Source organism: Mobula hypostoma, chromosome X1, assembly GCF_963921235.1.
Source record: "Mobula hypostoma chromosome X1, sMobHyp1.1, whole genome shotgun sequence".
Taxonomy (NCBI): Eukaryota; Metazoa; Chordata; class Chondrichthyes; order Myliobatiformes; family Myliobatidae; genus Mobula; species Mobula hypostoma.
This window is the reverse complement of record NC_086128.1, coordinates 426995-452512: the sequence shown is the minus strand read 5'-3', so window position 1 is coordinate 452512 and position 25518 is coordinate 426995. Positions and strand designations below refer to the sequence as shown.

The following is a 25518-nucleotide window of genomic DNA, read 5'->3' as shown; positions in this document are numbered from 1 at the left end:
AAGCAGTCCTGTAGGCGCTCCTGTGCTCCTGTCCTTGTCCATACCTTCTTGGTCCTCACTACTGTTGCTGCAGTCTTCAGTCTCTGCCTATACTCAGGGAGTAGAAGTACAGCTAGGATGTCACGGACCCCGTGACAGGGATAAAGAAACCAGCAGAGATGGAAAATACTTTGGAGTCTCATATTGCTATAAACTAATAATATTTATTAGTAACTAGGCAATACAGTAATATCAATGTAAATAAATCAAACAGGTTAGCAATGATTATATATATAAGTAAGTGTGGAATATATATATGTATGAAAAACCAAGCTTCTTTAAGTCTCGGGGTAAAAAGATACAGTCTTACGATGTTGAGTAAAGTTCAGTTCAGTTCATGGTATTTAGTTGAGTAGTGATGGAGAGAGAGAGAGAGAGTGAGTTGAGTCCTCAGGTGAGCTGTTGCCATCGATCTTCTCGTCCTCCGAAATCCTTTACAAGTCACCGACTGTGACTTTAACCAGGGGGACCGGTTTTCTGTGGTGGAGCTATCACCCTGGCAAGGGTGGACACATAGACAACTCCCCACCAGTCAACCCCTTCTTCACCGCTGGAATAGCAATTTGGATCGATCCGCCTGATTGATCCTCCAAAACCCACTTTCTCTGCGGGCACAACAATGCTCATTCAGTGTCCATATCATGTGTCTGAGGTCTGTATCATCTGACCTCCCATTTATCCCACCAGGCTGAGCATCACCTGTCATTCAAAGAGTCCCTCCTTCCTTTGTCTGTAAAGGAATGTGAGCAGGCAACAAGTCCTTGGAAGTAACATCAATAACGAACTGAAAATCATAACATCGAGTGTCCACCGCCTTTGGTCACCATAGCAACCTTCGAGCTGCTTGGTGCTGTCTCCAACTCCAAACTCAGTAAAAATCCAAAGTTACTTCCAATGCCTTAAAGTGACAGTCCAACCATTAATCTTTGTCTCTCTCTCTCTCTTTTCAAAAGCAACATATCAGTGGTAAATAATTCTGTCTCTCTCTCCTTTCCAAACAAACCATCAATGATAAATGTCTCTCTCCAAACAGTTAATAGGGGTACTCCTGGATCCCCTCACAAGGTGAAGAGACTTCCCAAATTGAGGGTGTGGAATAGCTCAGTAGGCATTCTTGATGGTGGTGTAGCAATGGTCCAGTGTGTTGTTTCCTTTGGTATTGTAAGTGATCTGTTGATGGTAATTGCTTAGTGATATACGTTGTGAAATTTGTTAACTTAGCAGCAGCATTACAATGCAACACATGATAATGTAGAAAATAAATAACTAAATCAATTAGACTATCAAATAAAGTAGTTAAATTAAAAGTAGTGCAAATGCAGAAATAATAAAAAAAAATGAGGGAGAATCACATGTAAGTAGATCAGTAGAGCTACTAGGACTTGATGTTTCAATCCCTATGGTAAGACGGCACTCTCGATGTTGGCAGTGGGTTTGGAGTGGTGACAAGGAGGGAGGGTAGGTACGTCATCGGGGTCATCAGGTGGGCACCATCCTTCTTTGACATTTCGTTGATAAGCCCACAACATCTCCAGAGGGCTCAGTCCATGGGTATATTTAAGTATTGCAATGGAATAAAGGAAATTACAGAGGCATGAGAGAGGAGCTTGCCCTGGTGGATTGGTGGAGGATACTGACAGGGATGACGTCAGAGCAGAGATGGTTGAAGTTTCTGGGAATAGTTCACAAGGCGCAGGATAGATATGTCCCACAGAGGAAGTAGTTCTCAAATGACAGGGGTAGGCGACCCTGGCTGACAAAGGATGTTAAGGACTGCATAAAAGCCAAGGAAAGGGCATATAAAGTAGCAAAAGTAAGTGGGAAGTTGGGCAATTGAATAGCTTTTAAAATCCAAAAAAAGCCAACTAAAAAAGCTATAAGAAGGGAAAAGATGAAATATCAGTGCAAACTAGCCGATAATATAAAGCAGGATACAAAAAAGTTGTTTTCAGTTATATAAGTAATAAAAGGGAGGTGAGAGTTGATATTGGACCACAAGAAAATGATGCTGCTGAGGTAGTAATGGGGGACAAAGAAATGGCAGATGTACTTAATGAGTGCTTTGCATCAATCTTCACTGTGGAACACTAGCAGTGTGCTAGAGGTCCGTGAGTGTCAGGGAGTGCCATTGCTATTACAAAGGAAAATGTGCTAGGCAAACTCAAAGGTCTTAAGGTGGATAAGTCACCTGGACCAGATGGACTACGTCCCAGAGTCCCGCGGGAGGTTGCTGAAGAGATAACGGATGCATTGGCCACGATCTTTCATGAATCATTTGTTTCTGGCATGGTCCCAGAGGACTGGAAGATTACAAATGTCACGCCACTTTTAAGAAGGGATGAAAGGAAATCGTAGGCCAGTTAAGCCTAACCTCAGTGGTTGGGAAAGTGTTGAAGGCTATTATTCAGGATGAAGTTTCAGAGTACTTGGAGACTAATGACAAAATAAGTCAAAGTCAGGATGGTTTCTGTGAGGGGAAATCTTGCCTGACAAATCTGTTAGAGTTCTTTGAGGAAGTAACAAGCAGGGTGGACAAAGGAGAGGCAGTGGATGTCATTTACTTTGATTTTCAGAAGGCACTTGATCGGATGCCACACACGAGGCTGCTTAACAAGATAAAATCCTATGGTGTTACAGGAAAGATACTGGCATGGATAGAGGAATGGCTGACAGGTAGGAGGCAGCGAGAGGGATCAAAAGAGGCTTTTTCTGGTTGGCTGTCAGAGACTAGTGGTGTTCCTCAGGGCTCAGTATTGGGACCTCTAATTTTCACATTGTTTGACAATGATTGATGGCTTTGTGGCAAAGTTCGTGGATGATACGAAGATAGGTGGAGGGGTAGGTAGTGCTGAGGAAGCAATGTGATTGCAACAGGACTTAGACAAATTGGAAGAATGGGCGAAATAGTGGCAGATGGATACAGTGTTGGGAAATGTATGATGCATTTTGGTAAAAGGAACAATAGTGCAGACTATTATCTAAATGGGGCGAAGGCTCAAACATCAGAGGTGACGAGGGACTTAGGAGTCCTCGTGGAAGACTCCCAGAAGGTTAATTTACAGGTTGTATCTGTGGTAAAGAAGGCAAATGCAATGACATTTATTTCAAGGGGAACAGAATATAAAAGCAAGGAGATAATGCTGAGGCTTTATAAGTCAGACGCAGGCCACACTTCGAGTATTGTTTTTAAACGTAAACAACAGGAATTCTGCAGATGCTGGAAATTCAAGCAATATAGATGCTGCTTGGCCTGCTGCGTTCACCAGCAACTTTGATGTATGTTGCTTCGAGTATTGTTAACTGTTTAGGGCCCCTTGTCTCAGAAAGGGTGTATTGTCATTGGAGAGAGTCCAGAGGAAGGTCACAAGGATGATTCTGGGAATGAAGGGGTTAACATATGAGGTGGGTTTGGCAGCTTTGGGCCTGTACTCACTGGAGTTTAGAAGAATGCATGGGGATCTCATTGAATGTACAGAAGAAATGTGAGAAATGGTCAGGGGATATTTGCGTAGATTCTGCATAGGTACGTTCCAATGAGACAGGGAAAGGACAGTAAGGTACAGGAACCATGGTGTACAAAGGCTGTTGTAAATCTAGTCAAGAAGATTATAAGGCTAGCAGGAAGGAGCTTAAGAATGAAATTAGGAGAGCCAGAAAGGGCCATGAGAAGGCTTTGGCAAGCAGGTTTAAGGAAAACCCCAAGACATTCTACAAGTATGTGAAAAGCAAGAGGATAAGATGTGAAAGAATAGGACCAATCAAGTGTGACAGTGGAAAAGTGTGTATGGAACCAGAGGAGATAGCAGAGGTACTTAATGAATACTTTGCTTCAGTATTCACTACAGAAAAGGATCTTGGCAATTCTAGGGATGACTTACAGCAGACTGTAAAGTTTGAGCATGTACATATTAGGAAAGAGGATGTGCTGGAGCTTTTGGAAAGCATCAAGTTGGATAAGTCACTGGGACTGAACGAGATGTACCCCAGGCTACTGTGTGAGGCGAGGGAGGAGATTGCTGAGCCTCCAGCGATGATCTTTGCATCTTCAATGGGGATGGGAGAGATTCCGGAGGATTGGAGGGTTGCGGATGTTGTTCTCTTATTCAAAAAAGGGAGTAGGGATAGCCCAGGAAACTATAGACCAGTGAGTCTTACTTCAGTGGTTGGCGAGTTGATAGAGAAGATCCTGAGAGGCAGGATTTATGAACACTTGGAGAGGCATAATATGATTAGGAATAGTAAACACAAAATAATCTGCAGATGCTGGGGTCAAAGCAACACTCACAACATGCTGGAGGAACTCAGCAGGTCGGGCAGCATCCGTGGAAAAGATCGGTCGACGTTTCGGGCCGGAACTCTTCGTCAGGACTGTAGAGGGAAGGGACAGAGGCCCTATAAAGAAGGTGGGGGGAGGGTGGGAAGGAGAAGGCTGGTAGGTTCCAGGTGAAAAACCAGTAAGGGGAAAGATAAAGGGGTGGAGGAGGGGAAGCAGGGAGGTGATAGGCAGGAAAGGTGAAGAAAGAATAGGGGAAAACACAATGGGTAGTAGAAGGAGGTGGAACCATGAGGGAGCTGATAGGCCGCTGGGCGAGAGGGCAGAGTGACATAGGGATTGAGGAAGGGAGGGGGAGGGAATTACCAGAAGTTGGAGAATTCAATGTTCATACCAAGGGGCTGGAGACTACCTAGACGGTATATGAGGTGTTGCTCCTCCAACCTGAGTTACCCCTTCACTCCCATTCAGATATGTCCATACATGGCCTCCTCTACTGCCATGATGCTAAACTCGAGCTCCAAGAACCCAAGCCTCGAGGATCCCGAGCCAAGCTCCAAGAACCCAAGCCAAGCTCCAAGCTCATGACCCTAGACCCCAGCCTCCAAGCTCACGACCCTAGACCCCAGCCTCAAGCCTGAAGACCAAGATCTCAAGCCAAGCTTAAAGAACACAAGCCTGACGACCAAGATCCCAAGCCAAGCTCCAAGACCAAGACCCCAGCCTGCAGCCCCAAGCCTCTAGACCCCAGCCACGTCCTGTCCCGTAGTCATGTCATGTCCTTGGCTGGTTCTGGGGCCTGAGCCCGAGGCAAGACCCAGGTTCTGGGTCCTTGTCCAGTCTCTGGCTCGGAGCCCAAGCCCAGGCTCCTAGTGCATAGTTCCTTGTCCGGGTTCCTGTTTTGTCCATGCCCTAGCCCAAGCCTGTGTTCTTGTCCCTTGCTCCTTGTCTGTATCCGGTCACATTCCTACTCTGGTCAAGTCCTGTTCCTTGTATTTCAGTGTCTGTGTCTTGCATTTGGGTCCGTTCCCAGCACCCCATTGTGACAGTGGTTAAGAAGGCATACGGTGCATTGGCCTTCATCAATTGTGGGATTGAGTTTAAGAGCTGAGAGAGACATAATCCCTTTATTATCTTAACAGCCTGCAACACTGTGGCTTGCAAATCTGTGCCGAAACTGCAGATATGACTTTAATGTGGCATCCTTGTTGAAACACAGACATATCACACCTCCTCCCCAATGAAGTTCAGCTAGCTGAATAGCTGCACAAAATCCTATAGGAATAGAGCCATCATTTAAGGGCTCATCTCCTTTACTCTCTCTCTCTCACTCACACTCACACTCACACTATCCCAATGTCTTTATCTGTCTCTCATCTCCTCCCTCCCCCTCTCCCTCTCCCCCTCTCTGGCTGTCTGTCTGTCCTTCCCTCTTGTGTCTGTCTCTCCTTCTCTCTGTCTGTCTTAGATTGGGAGAATGGGCTAGAAAGTATCAAATTAACTACAATGTTGGAAAATGTATGGTCATGCACTTTGGTAGTCGAAATAGAATACAAGAGCAGGGATGTGAAGCTGGGGTTTTATAAGGCACTGGTGAGCCCTCACCTTGAGTATTGGATCAGCCATGATTGAATGGCAGAGCAGACTTGATGGGCCAAATGGCCTAAATCTGCTCCTGTGTCTTATGGTCTTTTGTTCTAATCCAGACATATCATTCACCTAATAGGCTCAATCACAAGCTGCTCTAGAAAGCCACCTTACAGGCATTCTACAAATTCCCTCTTATTAGACCATCCCCTTTATCTATCCTACTTGTAATCTCCTCAAAGAATTCGAACAGGTTCGTCAGGCAGGATTTTCCCTGACTTAGTACTATCTTGTCCTGTGTCACCAAGTACTCCATCACCTCATCCTTAACAATTGACTCCAACATCTTCCCAACCACTGAGATCAAGTTAACTGGTCTATAATTTCCTTTCTGCTCCCTTCCTCCTTTCTTAGAGTGGAGTGACATTTGCAATTTTCCAGTCCTCTGGCACCATGACAACTCCTCTCTCATACGACTGTAATTTCCTTTACTCCACTGAAATACTGCTACATCAGACTTTACTTTCTCCCTGTCAAGTTTCAAGTTGAACTCAATCATATTGTGATCACTGCCTCCTAAGGGTTCTTTTACCTTAAGCTCCCTAATCACCTCCGGTTCATTACATAACACCCACTCCAGTATAGCTGATCTCCTAGTAAGCTCAACAACAAACTGCTCTAAAAAGCCATTTCGTAGGCATTCAACAATCTCACTCTCTTGAGATCCATTCCCAACCTGATTTTCCCAATCAACTTGCATGTTGAAATCTCCCATGTTTGTCATAACATTGCCCTTTTGACATGCCTTTTCTATTTCCATTGTAACGTGGTCCACCTCCCAGCAACTGTTGTGAGGCCTGTATATAACTGCAATCATCGTCCTTTTACCCTTGCAGTTTCTTAACTCAACCCACAAGGATTCAACATCTTCTGATCCTATGTCAATCTTTCTTCTGATTTGATGCCATTCTTTACCAGCAGAGCCACACCACCCCCTCTGCCTACCTTCCTCTCCCTCCAATATAACGTGTAACCTTGGACATTCAGCTCCCAACTACAACCATCCTTCAGCCACGATTCAGTGATGGCCACAACATCATACCTGGCAATCTGTAATATTGCAACAAAATCATCCACCTTATTTCTTACACTCCATGCATTGAGAAACTTTGAGTACTGTATATGCTATCCTTTCTGACTCTGCGTCCCCAATGCACTGATACTCACTCTGCTGGCTGAAATTTTGTCTTATCATCTGCCTGCCCTTCCTGACAGTCTGACTACATGCTATCATTGATTTTTTTTACCAATCGTCCTATCCTGAGTCCCTTCACTCTGGTTCCCACCCCCCCCCCGCCAAGTTAGTTTAAACCCTCCCAAACAGCTCTAACAAACCTGCCCGTGAGAATATTGGTCCCCCTTGGGTTCATGTACAACCTGTCACTTTTGAACAGGTCATACCTCCCCCAGAAGAGATCCCAATGATCCAAGAACCTGAAGCCCTGCCCCCTGCACCAGCTTCTCAGCCACACATTTATCTGCCAAATCATCCTGTGTCTACCCACAATGGCGCGGGGCACAGGCAGCAGTCCAGAAATTACTACCCTGCAGGTCCTGCTTCTTATGTCATTGGTACCAATATGTCCCAAGACATCTGACTGCTCTCCCTCCCTCTCCAAAATGTTGTGGACATGATCTGAGACATCCCTGATCCTGGCACCTGGGAGGCAACATACCATCAGGGTGTCCCGTTCACATCCACAGAATCTCCTGTCTGTTCCCCTCACTATTCAATCCTCTATCACTACTGCTCCCTTCTTCTCCCTCTTTCTCTTCTACACCACGGACCCATGATCAGTGCCAGTAACCCAGTCTCTGTGGCGTTCCCCTGGGAGGTTATCCCCCACAACAGTATCCAAAACAGTATATTTATTATTGAGGAGAATGGTCACAGGGTGCTCTGCTCTAACTGCCGATTCACATTTCCGTTTCTCCTGACAGTCACCCAGCTACTTGCCTCCTGCAGCTTCGGGGTGACTGCTTCCCTGGAACTCTGATCAATTATCTCCTCACTCTCCTGTACAAGCCAAAGGTCATCCAGGTGCTGAGGAGCGTTTGATGGCTCTGGGTTTTAGAAGAATGAAGGGGATTTCAGTGAAGTCTCTCAAATATTGAAAAGCCGAGATAGAATGAATATGGACAGGATGTTCTAGGACCAGAGTACGCAGCTCCAGAATAAAGAGGTCCATTTTGAACAGAGATGAGGTGAAATTTCTTCAGCCAGATGTTGGTGTGTCTGTGGAATTCATTGCCACAGACAACTGGAGGCCAAGCCATTGAGTATATTTAAGGTGGAGGTTGATCGGTTCTTGATTAATCAGGTTGAGAGCGATAATAAATCAGCCATGATGAAATGATGGAGCAGACTTGATGGGCCGAATAGATGCAGAATTACACTATGTCTTTTGTTCTTATTTGTGCTTTCCTTTCAGATCCAGGAAGACTGGTTCAAATACTGAAATTTCTTCATCTGGAATGTACGTGAAATCATTGCAAGCTGTTAATCTTGCTCTTGAGGATAAAGAACATGATAATGACTGTTGCTGAGAAAACTGGACAGAATTCAAAGCTGCATTATGTGAAACTGGACAAGATGAAGGAAGAGCCAAATGGAGAAATAATTAAGTATAATCCTATTCATCTGGATCCCCTTCACTTCGAATCATCAAATATAATAGACGTGTTCTAAACAGCTGCTGATGAAACTATTGGATTTCAGTGCAGTAGTGAAAGCATCTTGTCACAAATATAATCAACAAGTGGATGCTATAAATGATCGTGTGCAGGAAATTTCACATATTAACAGTGAAGGAAATTCAGAAATCTGCCATCAGGAAAAACAAGAACATATGAATTCTGCATCTGATCAAATTTTGTGTTATGTAAAGGCTTTCTCTAAATGCCACAAGGTTGAGTGTGATGCATTTATGTTAACGAACAAATACAGTTTCAAAAAACGTAAGCGCTCCAATGACTCTGGTTTGCAAAATGAGAGGACCCCAAGACCTCGATTGGATAATTTGGCTAATGAGTGTGATTTTTCCACTTTCTTTAAAAGTAGCAATTCTCTTGCTGGTAATTTTAGTGAATATCTGTCCCAAACACCAGCAGAACAATTTTATATATCAGATCTAGACAACACTTTCACTTCTACTTGTTTTGAACAAAATATACCTCATGTTACATATTACATAGACATCCCTACTGGGGAGCATTTTGACTTAACATCTCAGCTTAATGTAGACAATCCTTTGAATATTAAAGGAGGGCTGGAAGATTTGCAATGTAAGAATGAGTTCAAAAACCTGATGAATCCACAAAGTATTGTGTGGAATTGTGAAGATCAATCAACCTACTCGTCAAACACTACAATAGATAATCAAGAAATAAGTGAACAAAATCAGTTTGTTCAAACCAATGAGAAAGAACAACTGAGAACTACTTTAAGTGGTGCTGCAGTTCAGGTTAGAAAGGAGTTACTATCAACTTCTCTGAACACTCAAGAGTCTGTAAATCAAAGTGGGAAATTGGTCCATGATAATGAAATTGGGATTATGGGTGAAGCTAAACTTCAGAACACAAACAAGGAGATTAATCCCAGAACTACAACAAATGCCCTGCAGGTTGCAGCCAGTACCAATATAGCTCCAGCCTATGGTACTGATTCCCAAGCAGGTGAAAATAGATGTGAAAATTCAATCAGCTTCTGCAATCACCATTTTAAAGATTATATAATTCAAACATACACATTTTCATCGGAATCTGAATGGGATATTCAATTACCTGCACAATGTGACATTTTACAAACCATTACCAAAAACCAGTCTGTTGACATGGAACTCTTAAGAAAGACATGTAGTTGTGAAAGATGCAGAATATGAAACTCAGTTATACTCTGTTTTAAAAGATAAATCAAAGGTAGATTGGATTGACAAAGAGGGATATGATCTAACAAGCTGACGGAATGAAACAAACGTCACATTGTATAGTATTTGAGTCCTGTCTGGATGATTGCACTTTATTATTGATACTGCCAAAGTTAATTGAAAGATCTTATTAATACTTTAATTATGCTTTGTTAATTATTTTACTTTAATGGGTTCAGAGAAAAGCTTAGAAAAGCTGTTAGTATTACTTGTCCAGGATTAATACCCTAGAACTGATTTTTGATTTTCTGCTTCAATTTCATTTTTTAATCAATGGAATTCAGTTGATCAATAACATTTGCCAGTGGATATTAGCAGGCCAACTCTCAAAAGGATATGCTTACTTTTTAATTCAAAACCTTTTTACATTTTTTTCTTTCCTTTCCCCTACTCCTTTGACTTTCATAGTACTTGAATCTTCAGACACTACCTCACTTTTTTAAAATATGCAGTATTTCTGTTTTTGCACTTTTTAAAATCTATTCAACATACATAATTGATTTACTTGTTTATTTATTGTTATTATTTTTATTTTATTCTTTTCTCTGCTAGATTATGTATTGCATTGAACTGCTGCTGCTAAGTTAACAAATTTCATGTCACATGCCAGTGATAATAAACCTGATTCTGATTCTGATATGAGAAAAGTAAACTTCAGATGTTCTTAATGGTCAGCATTAAAAAATTCCTTATTGGTAATGCTGTTCCATGCAGAATAATAGGATGTTGATCCATGCCTGAAGTGCTATGTAGCATTTGATTTTTGAATGCTCTCAAGCACGATACAGAGGCTGCATCCATGTCTCCTTAATTCAATGCCACTCCCTTATCCACAGTAATGGAAAGGTTGCCCATTAATTTGTTGTCCGTTTGTACAATATTCAAATAGAGCTGCTACAGATTCCAGGAGCAGACCACTTGGTTTTCTAAACAGATTACATGGAAGAAATTAATATTCATAAATACTCACCAGTCATCTTGTATACCCCTTTCACAGATAGCTAACACAAGTAAATATCCATTTGCATGTAAGGGTTCACAGCAAGAGAGAGATAATTTCTTAGAGAGAATGATCAGATTAGGTACAAAATCAGCAGATCTCAATTGTAGATGTACGGGGTCTTTCTTTTTGTTAAATTTAAAATGGCTTCTTATGTTATACTGGGGAATGCTGAGATAGTCTCTAACTAGACAGTTGCTTGGGTTATTAGAGATAGCAGCGTTCTCTTAGCCAATGGGTGGTCATGTATCGTTTTGTTTTCGGATACAATGCTGTATCATATGACTGGGAACAGGATTTTTGGCGGGGGGGGAGTCGGAGGAGAGACAGGGAGGACGGCGGATGTGCAGGGTTTTTGACGGGGAGTCGGAGGAGAGACGGGGAGGACGGTGGACGTGCGGGGGTTTTGGTGGGGAGTCGGAGGAGAGATGGGGAGTTGGCGGAGAGGCGGGGGAGGACGGCGGAGAGGCGGGGGGGTCGGAGGAGAGGCGGGGGGGTCGGAGGAAGAGACGGGGAGTCAGGGGAAGAGACGGGGAGGACGGCGGACGTGCGGAGAGGCTCCGGTCGATCACTCCGGGTGGTCCCGAGCCGTGAGTTGACAGAATTCGGGTGGTTGCCAGGAATCGATTGAGCTCCAACAGTAGCGCGCGAAGAACTTGGACTTTGATAAGTGTTGGCGCCTTTTTTTTTCATTACTTTCCTCTCTGTATCAAATTCATATTAATGTCATAGAATTAGTAATATCTATAAAGTGTACTTGTTAAAATTTACTGGGTGTGCTGGCTGATGATTGATGTTTGGGATTGATTCGGGCTGTGACCGACACTGTGGGGAGCGTTGAGGCAGGTGCTGGGTGGGATTTCCCCTAGACATATACGAGCCAATATAACAGATGGTTACATAGGACAATAGTATATTGTATTCTGAACAGCAGATGAGGTTATTTTATTTCAAAGCTTGAATATAGTTCATATGAAAAAGATGTTGCTATAGAAAAAATTTAGATTTCATTGCTGAAAGGAATGCTAAGTAGTCACTGATTACTGTTGTATTCTGGCAATTTTCTATACTCTGTTTCTCTTCAGAGAACTGTATTTTCAAGGACCATAAAAGAGTCTTTCTAAGATCAAGCTATAGACCATAAGCCCATGAGATACCGGAGCAGAATTAGGCCATTCAACATGGTCTGCTCCGCCAATTCAACATGGCTGATCCAATTTTCCTCTCAGCCCCAATCTCCTGCCTTCATGCCATGACTAATACAGAATCTATCAATCCTGCCTTAAGTATACATAAAGACTTAGCCTCCACAGCTGCCTGTGGCAAAGGATTTCACAGATTCATCACTCTCTGGCTGAAGAAATTCCTCCTCATCTCCATTTTAAAAGGACGCCCCTCTATTCTGAGGCTGTGTCCTCTGGTCTTAGTGGAGAGGAAACACCACAGGAAACATTCTCCCCACATCCACTCTGTCAAGGCCTTTTTACCATTGGATCAGATTCAATGACGTCACCCCTCATTTTTCTGAATTCCAGTGACATATGACAAGCCATTCAATCCTGGAATCCTTTTTGTGAACCTTTTTTGAACCCTCTCCAGTTTCAGCACATCCTTTCTAAGATAAAGGGCCCCAAAATTGCTCACAATACTTACCACAGACTTTATTAACCTTTAGGGAATCCTGCACAAGGACTCCCAAGTCCCTTTGTGCCTCAGATGTTTGTATTTTCTCTCCATTTAGAAAATAGTCAACCCTTTAATTTCTTCCACCAACATGCATGACCATACACTGTCTGACACTGTATCCCATCTGCCATTTCTTTGCTCATTTTCCTGAGCTGTCTCAGTCCTTCTGTAACCTCTCTTCTTCCTCAAAGCTACCTGCCCCTCCACCTACCATATCATCTGCAAAATTTTGCAACAAAGTCATCAGTTCCATTATCCAAATCGTTGACATATAGCGTAGAAAGAATCGGTCCCAACACAGACCCCTGTGAATATCACTAGTCACCGGCAGCCAACCATAAAAGGCTGCCTTTATTCCCACTCTTTGCCTCCTGCCAATCAGCCACTGCTCTATTCCTGCGAGAATCTTTCCTGTAATACCATGGGCTTGTAGCTCGTTAAGCAGCCTCATGTGTGGCACCTTGTCAAAGGCCTTCTGAAAATCCAAGCACACAACATCAACCTGTTCTCCTTTGTCTATCCTGCTTGTTATTTCTGCAAAAAATTCCAACAGATTTATCAGGCAAGGTTTTCCCTTGAAGCAACCATACTGACTACGGCCTATTTTATCATGTGCCTCCAAGTACCCTCAGACCTCATCCTTAATAATCAACTCCAACATCTTCCCAACCACGGAGGTCAGACTAACTGGCCTATCATTTCCTTTCTTCTACCTCTCTCCTATCTTAAAGAGTGGAGTGACATTTGCAATTTTCCGGTCTTCTGGAACCATTCCAGAATCTTGTGATTCTTGAAAGATCATTACTAATGCTTTCACAATTTCTTCAGCCACCTCTTTCTGAAACCCGGGGTGTACACCATCTGGTCCAGGTGACTTATCTACTTTCAGACCTTTCAGTTTCACAAGAACCTTCTCTGCCTTCTCTCTAGTTAAGGTAGCTTCACACACTTCATGACCCCTTACACTTGGAAGTTCCCCAATACTGCTGGTGTCTTGTACAATGAAGACAGCTACAAAATGCTTATTCAGTTCATTTGCTATTCCATTGTCCCCCATTACTACATCTCCAGCATCATTCTCCAGCAGTCAAATCACACTTTGGGTTAAATCACACTTCCTTATTCATTGGTTGTGCAAGTACATTTTAAAAAAAAACTATCAGATTCATTTTGTACCCAATTTATATGTGGAAAGTTGGAATTGTTATCCTTTTCAATACTGAAAATAATAGTTGGTATGTAATCATTTTTTAATTTATTCATAGTGGCAATACTCTTGAGAAACCAGCAGCTGGACATGTTCTTCAGACCTGTAGGTGTGGCTGGACTAAAGTAACATCAACTCGTGGTCTAAAAATTCATCAAGGACGGAAGAAATGCTTGAAAATCTCCAACCCAGGGCCCCGCATTGACCAGATTCTGTTAAGAGGAAGGTCAAATCAGTCGGATGAAACTCAGCAGCAGGAAGAAACCCACAGTCCGCAGAGTATCAGCACCCTGCAGGATGTGGAAGAAGTTTCAGGCACAAGCAGCAGTCCAAGACACAGCCAGGCACATCGTAAAGTGGAGAACATGCAAGGATGTAAGCCGTTGGTGAAATGGCCAAAGTCTAACAGCAGGGAGTGGGAAACCATCAATGCAGATGTGAGCCTGATCTTAAGTGGCATCAAGGGATCAGTAGAAAGGAAGTTGGAGAGGATGGGTGACCTGATCTACAGCTACGGAAAGGAGAAATTTGGAGTGAAGGAACAAGTCAGCAGGAAAGATATGCCTCCTCCCCCCTAATCCTGTCGTCTCCAGGAAATCCAACGACTTGTTAAAGAAAGAAGAAGCCTGAGGAAGTTGTGGGAAAAAGCAACAGCAGAAGAAGGGGAGGGCATCAACCTCCTTCAAGAAAACAGAGGCTCTCGAAGCTGCACAGAGCAGCGAATTTAAGGAAACAACACAAAAAGGAAAAAGCAAGAACAGACTTCTACAAAGATCTCTTTAAATATGTGAAAGGCATTTTCACAAAAGAGAAAAGAGGATACTTGAAAGTATCAAAAGAGGAGGTTGAAAGACATCTCAGAATCATCCACACTGATAAGCGAAAAGATGAACTGATACTTGTCCCAGCTGACATCCCACCAATCTCACCCCCACAACATCAACTTAACATCAGCCTCCCAAGCTGAGCGAGGTGAAAAGAGGCAGTGAAAGATGCAGTGAAGAAGGCAAGATCGGCATCAGCGCCAGACCCTAACGGTGTTCCGTATTGTGTCTACAACAACACCCCTAATGTTCTGAAATTCCTTTGGAAAAACATGAGGGTTGCGTGGGAAAAGCAAATTATCCCCAAAGCCTGGAGAAGAGCGGAGGGAGTTCTGATCCCAAAAGAAAAGAAATCATCCACCATCGAGCAGTTTCGCCAAATAAACCTTCTGAACTTAGAGGGCAAGATCTTTTTTCAGTGTGTTGGCACAAAGACTTACAAAGTATCTGAAACAAAACCATTTCATTGATACGTCAATCCAAAAGGCTGGCATAGCAGGCTTCTCTGGATGCCTCGAACATACCAGCGTCATGTGGCATCACTCCAGATGGCTAAGGAAGAAAAAGGATCTGCAGGTCTTGTTCCTCGACCTGGCCAACGCCTATGGATCAGTTCCTCATTCCCTACTGTGGACTGCATTTGAATTCTTTCAGGTGCTGCAACAATAACAAATCTGGTAAAACGCTACTTCCAGGATCTTCAAGTCTGTCTCACAACATCAGACTTCACCACAGCGTGGCAACCACTGGAAGTAGGTATCATGACGGGGTGCACCATCTCCCCATTGGCCTTCACTATAGTATTGGAGCTCATTATCAGAGCTTCAAAATGGGTTGCGGGAGGAAAAGGGCTACAGTTTGGTCAACGGTTACCACCGATATGAGCCTATATAGACGATATAGTGATACTGACGACAACTGTCCCCTGCACCAAGAGATTCCTGGAAAAGCTTCATCAAAACATCACATGGGCGAGGATGAATATCAAGCCCAGCAAGTGCAGAAGCATCTCCATTGTCAAAGGTCAAGTCACGGATCAAAGATTTCAGATTGACGGGACACCTGTCCCAACTGTTTCAGAAATGCCAGTGAAGAGCTTGGGCTGATGGTATGATGCTAAGCTTAAGGCCACTGAGCAGTTTAAACAACTCAAAGGATACCATCATGTAGATAGTTCGCATCAACAAGACCTGGCTGCCAGGAAAACTCAAGCTGTGGTGCTTCCAGTCTGGCATACTCCCAAGACTCATGTGGCCTTTAACAGTGTATGAAATCCTCATCAGCAAGGTTGAAAAGCTCAAAAGAATGATCAGCACACATGTGAAACAGTGGCTTGGACTTCCACGATGCTTAAGTCCTGTTGGACTGTACGGGAACGGCAAATTGGAATTACCAATTGCAAGTCTTGTGGAAGAATTCAAATGCACCAAAGCAAGATTGGTCATGACCCTCACTGAATCTGAAGATACTGTTATTTGAACAGCGCCCCCGTGTGGCAACGGGGAGAAAGTGGACACCATCTGAAGCTGTTCAGAGTGCTAAGTCTGCTCTTCGCTTCAGGGATGTGGTTGGCCAAGTCCAACATGGGAGAGCCGGGCTGGGGCTTGTCCCAAAGGCTCCTCAATGGCACAAGGCAACATCAGTGCAGAAGAGACGACTCGTGGTAGAGGAATTGAGAAGACAGGAGGAGGCAGAGCGACATGCCAGGGCCGTCTCAATGACCAAGCTGGGCCACTGGACTAATTGGGAGAGCCTGGAAAAGAGGAAACTTAGCTGGCGTGACATCTGGGAGATGGAGGGATCCCGGCTAAGTTTTGTCACCAGAGCCACTTATGACCTCTACCCACACCCCAGAACCTGAACCAGTGGTGGGGAGAAGACCCCGCTTGCTTTCCTTGTCAAGCACCTGGATCACTAAGGCACATTTTAACAGGATGCACCACAAACCTCACCTGGGGTGGTAACTTGGCGGCATAACCAAGTTCTCAGACAGCTAACATCAATCTTAGAACAGAGGTGAATCACCACAAATGCTCTCCCACAAACATTGGCAGGAAATGTCCGCATTACCCGATTTGTACCAGCAGGTCAACCTCCAGAGCACCATATAACATCAAAAGATGTAAGCATTCTGCCGGTTGCTCGGGATTGGAAAACGGACGTGGACTTGGAAAAAAAGCTTATGTTTCCCCCTGACACTGCAGCTACAACACTCCAGCCAGACGTGGTCCTGTGGTCCACAACAGCCAAGCTGGCATATGTTGTGGAATTGACAGTACCATGGGAAGATAGTGTCGAAGAAGCTTATGAGAGGAAAAAGACCAAGTACTCTGAACTGGCAACTGAAGCTGCCCAGAATGGCTGGAAGACCAAGATTTTCCCTGTAGAAGTGGGATGCAGGGGATTCGTTGCTACATCTACGACCAGTCTATTGAAGAAGATGGGGGTGAGGGGTCACTCCCTCCAACAAGCAATCAGGTCCTTGTCAAATGCAGCAGAAGAAAGCAGCAACTGGATTTGGATTAAAAGGAAAGACAACAACTGGGCTGCAAGATGAAGACAGGAGGGTATGGAACTGAGGTGGGTGTATCTGGGACGCCAGATAGCACCGTTGAGCCCTCTGGAGACGTCGTGGGCTTATCAACGAAACATCAAAGAAGGAGGGTGCCCACCTGATGACCCCGATGACGTACCTACCCTCCCTCCTTGTCACCTCTCCAAGCCCACTGCCAACATCGAGAGTGCCAACTTACCATAGGGATTGAAACATCAAGTCCTAGTAGCTCTACTGTCCCAAGAAGCTGATAGTTGTAGGTCTTCTTTCAGTCTGAATCAGAATCAGAATCAGGTTTATTATCACTGGCATGTGATGTAAAATTTGTTAACTTAGCAGCAGCAGTTCAATACAATACATAATCTAGCAGAGAAAAAAATAAAAATAAAAATAATAATAATAATAAACAAGTAAATCAATTACATGTATTGAATAGACTTTTTAAAAATGTGCAAAAACAGAAATACTGAATTTTTTTTTTTACAGTGAGGTAGTGTCCAAAGATTCAATGATGGTACAAGTGAACATCTCCAATAATCATCCAAGATGTTAAAATATTTGTCTAGCTTTTTTGTTGTTTTGACTTGGGCTTCTATGTTAAAAACTATGAATATTGGAGCTATTTTCATTCATGTTTAAAGAAAGGGAAATGGGGGGAAGAGGGAGATAGAAATGAATTGGTCCACCAGATAGATTTATAAGATACTCTTATTAGGAATGCAAACAGCTTCCCCTTTTCAATAAACTAAACTCTTGCACTCTCGCTACTTTGTTTAAAGTTTCCACCTTTTGAGCTCTTGGCTACTACACAGTTAAACAGAAATTTTGTTTGTTCTGCCTTTAATATTGAAATGTAAAAGTTGTACTAGTAAGCACGTTTCAACAATTATTGATTTTCAACTTAAATAGCTAGCTTTTATCTTTGAAAAGACAACCATGTCAAATAGAATTATTATTCTCTGACTACAATTCACCATATTGTACCCTCTTTTTTAGAAGTAGCACTTATAGTATTGGCATTTCACATCAAACACATTGTCTTTGCAATTCCTTAACTTAATTTCCTAGGCAATGAATAATGTAGAGAGAAATGCAAAATATGTTTTTAGTGTTTTGATGACTAAGAATGCATTGAATGGCATTAGATTGATTGAAGAAGTGCACTGGATCAACTTGTTCACAAAACTTTTCAAATGTAAAGTATTTGTTAGCATAGCCTAAAAATGCATCATACTTGAGGTTTGTGGTACTTAATGCAAACAGCTCAATGATTTAATGGTTGATGTAACTTGTAGTGAGCCAAGTTCTATATCTAGCTTTGCAGTATAGAATATAAAATTGTTTTTCTAATCTGATGAAGCTAGCTCATGCAATCTGCTAAATGTATTTTTAATCATGGAATCCACATTCGTTAGATATTTGAAATAAATGTTGAGTGAAAAAACGTATGTAGAAATGAGAGGAAGGGGTGAAACAGGAGGGTGGGCAATTTGTGGAACCAGACAGGGCGGGTTGATGGGCATTTGGAAGGGGATGGTGAGAGACTGGGTGGTAGTTGATGAGGGGAAAAGAAGCGAGTGGTGAAGGGTACGTGATGGATGGAACCAAATGAAGGGGGGGAGGTGATGGGCCAGGTAGAACAGGTAGGGGAGGATATAGGAAAAGTAAACCAAGGGAGAAGAAACATAGGGAGATAGGTACATAGGAAATGGGCAGATAGAACCAGTTTGGGGAGGATAATAGCAGTAATGAGGGGAGGGGGAGGCAAGAATCATTGGATTCTGGCATGGCTCTGGAGGACTGGAAAATTGCAAATGTCACTCCACTCTTTAAGAAAGGAAACTATAGACCTGTTAGCCTGCCCTCAGTGGTTGGAAAGATGTTAGAGCTAATGTTAAGGATGAGGTGATGAAGTACTTGGTGACACAGGACAAGATTGGACAAAGTCAGCATGGTTTCCTTCAGGGAAAATCTTGCCTGATGAACCTGATGGAATTCTTTGAGGAGATTACAAGCAGGATAGATAAGGAGGATGTAGTGGATGTTGTATATTTGGACTTTCAGAAGGCCTTCGACAAGGTGCCACACATGAGGCTGCTTACCAAGTTAAGAGACCATGGTATTACTGGAAAGTTACTAACATGGTTAGAACATTGGCTGATTGGTAGGAGGCAGTGAGTGGGAATAAAAGGATCCTTTTCTGGTTGGCTGCCAGAGACTGGTGGTGTTCTGTAGGGGTTGGTGTTGGGACCGCTTTTTATGCTGTATGTCAATGATTTATATGATGGCTTTCTTGCCAAGTTTGCAGATGATATAAAGATTGGTGGAGGGGCAGGTAGTGTTGAGGAAACAGGAAGGCTGCAGAAGGACTTTAGCCAGAGATCGGTGAATTTGTGGAATTTCTTACCACAAGCAGCTGTAGAGGCCAGGTTGTTGGGTGTAGTTCATGTGGACATTCATTGGTTCTTGATTGGGCAAAGGTTACGGAGAGGAGGCCTAGGAGTGGGGATGAGGGGGGGAAAAAAGATCAGCTATGACTGAATGCTGGAGCAGACTCGATGGGCCAAATGGCCTAATTCTGCTCCTGTGTCTTGTGGTCTTATGGTCTAAAATGTTAAATTATATAAGTAGTTCAAAAATAAAAATTTTTAAAAAGTAGTGAGGTAGTGTTCATGGGGTCATTGTCCATTCAGAAATCAGATGGCAGATGGGTAGAAACTGTTCCTGAAACATTTGAGTTGTGCCTCCTCCCTGATGGTAGCAATGAGCACAGGCCAGGATCGAATGGTGGAGTAGACTCAATGGGCCAAATGGCCTAATTTCTACTCCAATGGCTTATGGTCTTACATTGCTATAATGCATTCCAGGCTTTGCCTAAAACTGCGGATTTGACCTGAAGGCTTTGGAAGTTTATCAAAGGGACCAGTGAACCATAGAACCATAGAAACTACAGCACAGAAACAGGCCCTTTGGCCCTTCTTGGCTGTGCCGAACCATTTTCTGCCTAGTCCCACTGACCTGCACACGGACCATATCCCTCCATACACCTCCCATCCATGTATCTGTCCAATTTATTCTTAAGTGTTAAATAAGAACCCGCATTTACCACCTCGTCTGGCAGCTCATTCCATACTCCCACCACTCTCTGTGTGAAGAAGCCCCCCCCAATGTTCCCTTTAAACTTTTCCCCCCTCACCCTTAACCCATGTCCTCTGGTTTTTTTCTCCCCTTGCCTCAGTGGAAAAAGCCTGCTTGCATTCACTCTATCTATACCCATCATAATTTTATATACCTCTATCAAATCTCCCCTCATTCTTCTACACTCCAGGGAATAAAGTCCTAACCTATTCAACCTTTCTCTGTAACTGAGTTTCTCAAGTCCCGGCAACATCCTTGTAAACCTTCTCTGCACTCTTTCAACCTTATTTATATCCTTCCTGTAATTTGGTGACCAAAACTGAACACAATACTCCAGATTCGGCCTCACCAATGCCTTATACAACCTCATCATAACATTCCAGCTCTTATACTCAATACTTCGATTAATAAAGGCCAATGTGCCAAAAGCTCTCTTTACGACCCTATCTACCTGTGACGACACTTTTAGGGAATTTTGTATCTGTATTCCCAGATCCCCCTGTTCCATTGCACTCCTCAGTGCCTTACCATTAACCCTGTATGTTCTACCTTGGTTTGTCCTTCCAACGTGCAATACCTCACACTTGTCTGTATTAAACTCCATCTGCCATTTTTCAGCCCATTTTTCCAGCTGGTCCAAGTCCCTCTGCAGGCTCTGAAAACCTTCGTCACTGTCTACTACACCTCCAATCCTTGTATCATCAGCAAACTTGCTGATCCAATTTACCACATTATCATCCAGATCATTGATATAGATGACAAATAACAATGGACCCAGCACTGATCCCTGTGGCACACCACTAGTCACAGGCCTCCACTCAGAGAAGCAATTCTCTACTACCACTCTCTGGCTTCTTCCATCGAGCCAATGTCTAATCCAATTTACCACCTCTCCATGTATACCTAGCGACTGAATTTTCCTAACTAACCTCCCATGCGGGACCTTGTCAAAGGCCTTACTGAAGTCCATGTAGACAATATCCACTGCCTTCCCTTCATCCACTTTCCTGGTAACCTCCTCGAAAAACTCCAATAGATTGGTCAAACATGACCTACCACGCACAAAGCCATGTTGACTCTCCCTAATAAGCCCCTGTCTATCCAAATGCTTTGTGCTTTGGGAAGTTAAGAGCAAACTCAGGTCACTGACCACTCCATGGCCATACATGCCATAATTGCAGCTCACTCCTAAGCTCAATAGATCTCCTGGTCACCTAAAGCTAAAGTTCCCTAGTTTACTAGAATGCCTGGAGTGTTGAATGAAAGCAACTATTTCTGTATTTTATCTGTAGGTTCTTTAATGGTATTGCATACTTAGACAAATTACAGGGAAAAACTGCCAACAGAACAGCCCTTGTTGAAGACAGTAATCTTTCTCAACAGTGTCTGGTACAAAAACGTCCCAAGTCAACTTTTCAAGCCTGCTTACATCTATCTTCACTATGCTGCTTCCCAATTCTTAAATAAAAACAATAAACTGATTTAAACATGCATTAAATCATACAATCAACCAATCACTTTTTAGATTTGCCTGTAAATTTAGCCGACAGTTCAAGGGTTGTCAGCCTCTTAGTCTTTTCAGCTGTACCTTTAAGCTGAATCTAAAAATTTTTGAGTAATCATTCTAACGGAATCAGAATCAGGTTTATTATCACCGGCATGTGTCAAGAAATGTGTTAACTTAGCAGCAGCAGTTCAATGCAATACATAACACAGAAGGAAAAAAAAAGAAAATCAATTACAGTATACGTATATTAAATAGATTAAAAATCATGCAATAAACAGAAATAATGTATATTTAAAAAGTGAGGTAGTGTTCACGGGTTCAATATCCATTTAGGAATTGGATGGCAGAGGGGAAGAAGCAGTTCCTGAATCGCTGAGTGTGTGCCTTCAGGCTTCTGTATCTCCTACCTGATGGTAACAGTGAGAAAAGGGCATGTCCTGGGTGTTGGAGGTCCTTAATAATGGACGCTGCCTTTCTGAGACACTGCTCCCTAAAGATGTCCTGGGACTTTGTAGGCTAGTACCCAAAATGGAGCCGACTAAATTTACAACCCACTGCAGCTTCTTTCCACATAGTCATAGAGAAGTACAGCACAGAAACAGGCCTTTCAGTGAATCTTGAAACCATTTAACCTGCCTAATCTCATTGACATGCACTGGGTCTATAGCCCTCTATATTCCTACCATTCATGTACCTATCCAAACTTCACTTAAACGTTGAAATCAAGCTTGCATGTACCACTTGCGCTGGCAGCTCATTCCACACTCTCACGACCCTCTGAAAAAGTTTCCCTTTATGTACCCCTTAAACTTCTCACCCTTAAGCCATGGCCTCTGGTTATAGTCCCACCCAACCTTAGGGTAAATGTAAGCAGGCTTTTTTCCACTATGTATGTGTGATGCCACTTTCAATGAATTATGTACCTGTATTCCTGGATCCCTTTGTTCTAAGATAGTGTGCAGTTAGACTGTCAAGAAGGACAGGCAGATGATAGGATAAAATTGAAGCCAGCAGGATGAGTATCAGTGCATTAGGGATGCAAAATCAAAAAGGGTAGCAAATACAGTGCTCAAAGTGTTATATCGCAATGCACAGTTTAAAAAGTAAGGTGGATGGTCTTGTTGCAATATTACAGATTGTTAGGTATGATGTTGTGGCCATCACTGAATCGTGGCTGAAGGATGGTTGGAGTTCAGTGTGTGGCGGTGCATTCATGCAGACCGTTGGTCCAGTGCGTGAGTAAGAGATACACTCCGAATACTCTTAGTATGAGCTCCAATGTGCATGGTTATGTGCATATTCGACTGGTTGAACTGAAATGGGCCCTTTTATTTTCTGAGCAACATACACAAAATGCTGGAGGAACTCAGCAGGCCAGGCAGCATCTATGGAAAAAAGTACAGTCGACATTTTGGGCCAACAGTACATTTGTTCATAGACGCTGCTCTGCCTACTGAGTTCCTCCAGCAGTTTGTGTGTGTTGCTTGGATTTCTAGCACCTGCAGATTTTCTCTTGTTTGTCCTTTCATTTTATTTTCTTTTCTCTTTCCTACTAATTGTTTCTTAAAGCTGAAATTGGCCGATATGCTTTCTTTATAATTTTATGCAGTGTACAATCTGTTATTTCTTGCGACTGATAATTGTGTATAGGCAGTATTTGCACAGCATTCACTCTTTATAAATTTGTTCTTCTAAGTCTCTCGGACTATTGGGTGTTTTGTAACATAGCCCCATTAATCTGGTCATACGTTCTTATTTCTCAGTTACAACCATAACACCTCACTAGTCGAGCTCCTCAGTCTGTCCTGACTGAGCACTACCGTAACATTTTCCCTGACTAGTAACACCACCCCTCCAACTTTAATTCCTACCGCTCTATCACGTCGAAATATTGAGCTGCCAGGCCTGCCCCTCCTGCAAGCAAGTCTCACTAATGGCTACAACGTCATAATTTCAGGTGTTGATCCATGTGGCTTTGGAGCATCAGGCTTAGGCAAACCTAAGGCGAGATCAGGTTTCGGTGAGGTCAGTAGTCTTGAAAATTTCTCCCCCCTCCCCTCTCCTCCCCCCTCCCCCTCCTCCCCCCTCCTCCCATCTCCTCCCCCTCCCTCCTCCTCCCCCACATAGGCTCCACACATAGACAACCACTCTGGTCTTCTAGGGGACCAATTTTGTCCCTTACTATCCTTTTACTCTTAATATACTTGTAGAAACCCTTCGGGTTTACCTTCACATTATCTGCCAAAGCATCCTCATGTGTTCTTTTTGCCTTCCTGATTTCCTTCTTTAGTATTTTCTTACATTTTCTATACTCTTCAAGTACCTCATTTGTTCTTTGTTGCCTATACCTGCTATACATCTCTCTCTTTTTCTTAACCAGATCGCCAATATCCCTTGAAAACCAAGGTTCCCTATGCCTGTTAACTTTGCCTTTAATCCTGGCAGGAACATGCAAACTCTGCACTCTCAAAATTTCGCCTTTGAATGCCTTCTGCATACTGAACACATCCTTGCCAGAAAACAACTTATCCCAATCCACTCTTCCTAGATCCTTTCTCATTTCCACAAAATTAGCCCTTCTCAAATTTAGAACCTCAACTCGAGGACCAGACCTATCCTGATCCATAATTAACTTGAAACTAATGACATTTTGGTCACTGGACCCAAAATGTTCGCCTACACATACTTCTGTCACCTGACCTGTCTAGTTCCCCAATAGGAGATCAAGTATTGCATCCTCTCTTGTAGGTACCTCTATATATTGACTTAGAAAACTCTCCTGAACACATTTGACAAACTCCACACCATCTAGCCCTTTCACAGTGTGGGAGTCCCAGTCAATATGTGGAAAGTTAAAATCCCCTACTATTACAACTTTCTGTTTCTGACATCGGTCTGCTATCTCTCCACAGATTTGCTCCTCCAATTCTCTCTGACTATTGGGCAGTCTATAATACAACCCTATTAGCGTGGTCACACCTTTCGTTCCTCAGCTCCACCCACATGGCCTCTGTAGACGAGCCCTCCGGGCTGTCCTGCCGACGCACAGCTGTGATATTCTCCCTGACTAGTAATGCCACTCTTCCCCCTTTCATCCCTCCCCCTCTGTCACGTCTGAAACAACTGAACCCCGGAACATTAAGCTGCCAGTCCTGCCCGTCCTGCAACCAAGTTTCACTAATAGCAATAATGTCGTAATCCCATGTGTCAATCCACGCCCTAAGCTCATCTGCCTTACCTACAATACTCCTTGCATTGAAATAGATGCACCTGAGAATATTTCTGTGACATACAAACCTTTGATTTCTGTCTATACATGCAGTCCTCACATGACCTTTATCCTCCTCCACCTCACTATCTGCTCCAACACTCTGGTTCCTCTCCCCCTACAAATCTAGTTTAAACCCCCCCAGAGCAGCCCTAGCAAACCTTCCCACATGGATGTTTGTCCCCCTCCAGTTCAGGTGCAACCCGTCCCGTCGGAACAGGTCCCACCTTCCCTGGAACAAGGCCCAACTGTTCAGAAGCGTGAAGCCCTCCCTCCGGCACCAACTCCTTAGCCACGTATTTAGCTGCATCATCTTCCTGTTTCTAGCCTCACTAGCACGTGGCACGGGTAGTAATTCTGATATTGCAACCCTGGAGGTTCTGTCCTTGAAATTTGCACCTAACTCCCTAAACTCTCTTTGCAGGACCTCCTCCTTCTTCCTACCCACG

At 43.3% G+C, this 25518-nt stretch overlaps 1 protein-coding gene across 2 annotated transcripts in view; it reads left to right on the top strand.

The window, feature by feature from the left end:
* Positions 1-25518, top strand: part of LOC134340439 (uncharacterized) — a 31869-nt gene that overhangs the window by 1564 nt on the left and 4787 nt on the right. Inside the window, exon 2 of one of the 2 annotated variants that reach the window (XM_063037677.1) lies at positions 8392-9634. In XM_063037677.1, coding sequence (XP_062893747.1) covers positions 8659-9634 — 976 coding nt within the window. In that variant the 5' untranslated portion in view covers positions 8392-8658. Of the gene's footprint in view, positions 1-8391; positions 11256-25518 lie in introns of those variants that run through there. The other variant, XM_063037676.1, reaches the window with a different exon arrangement.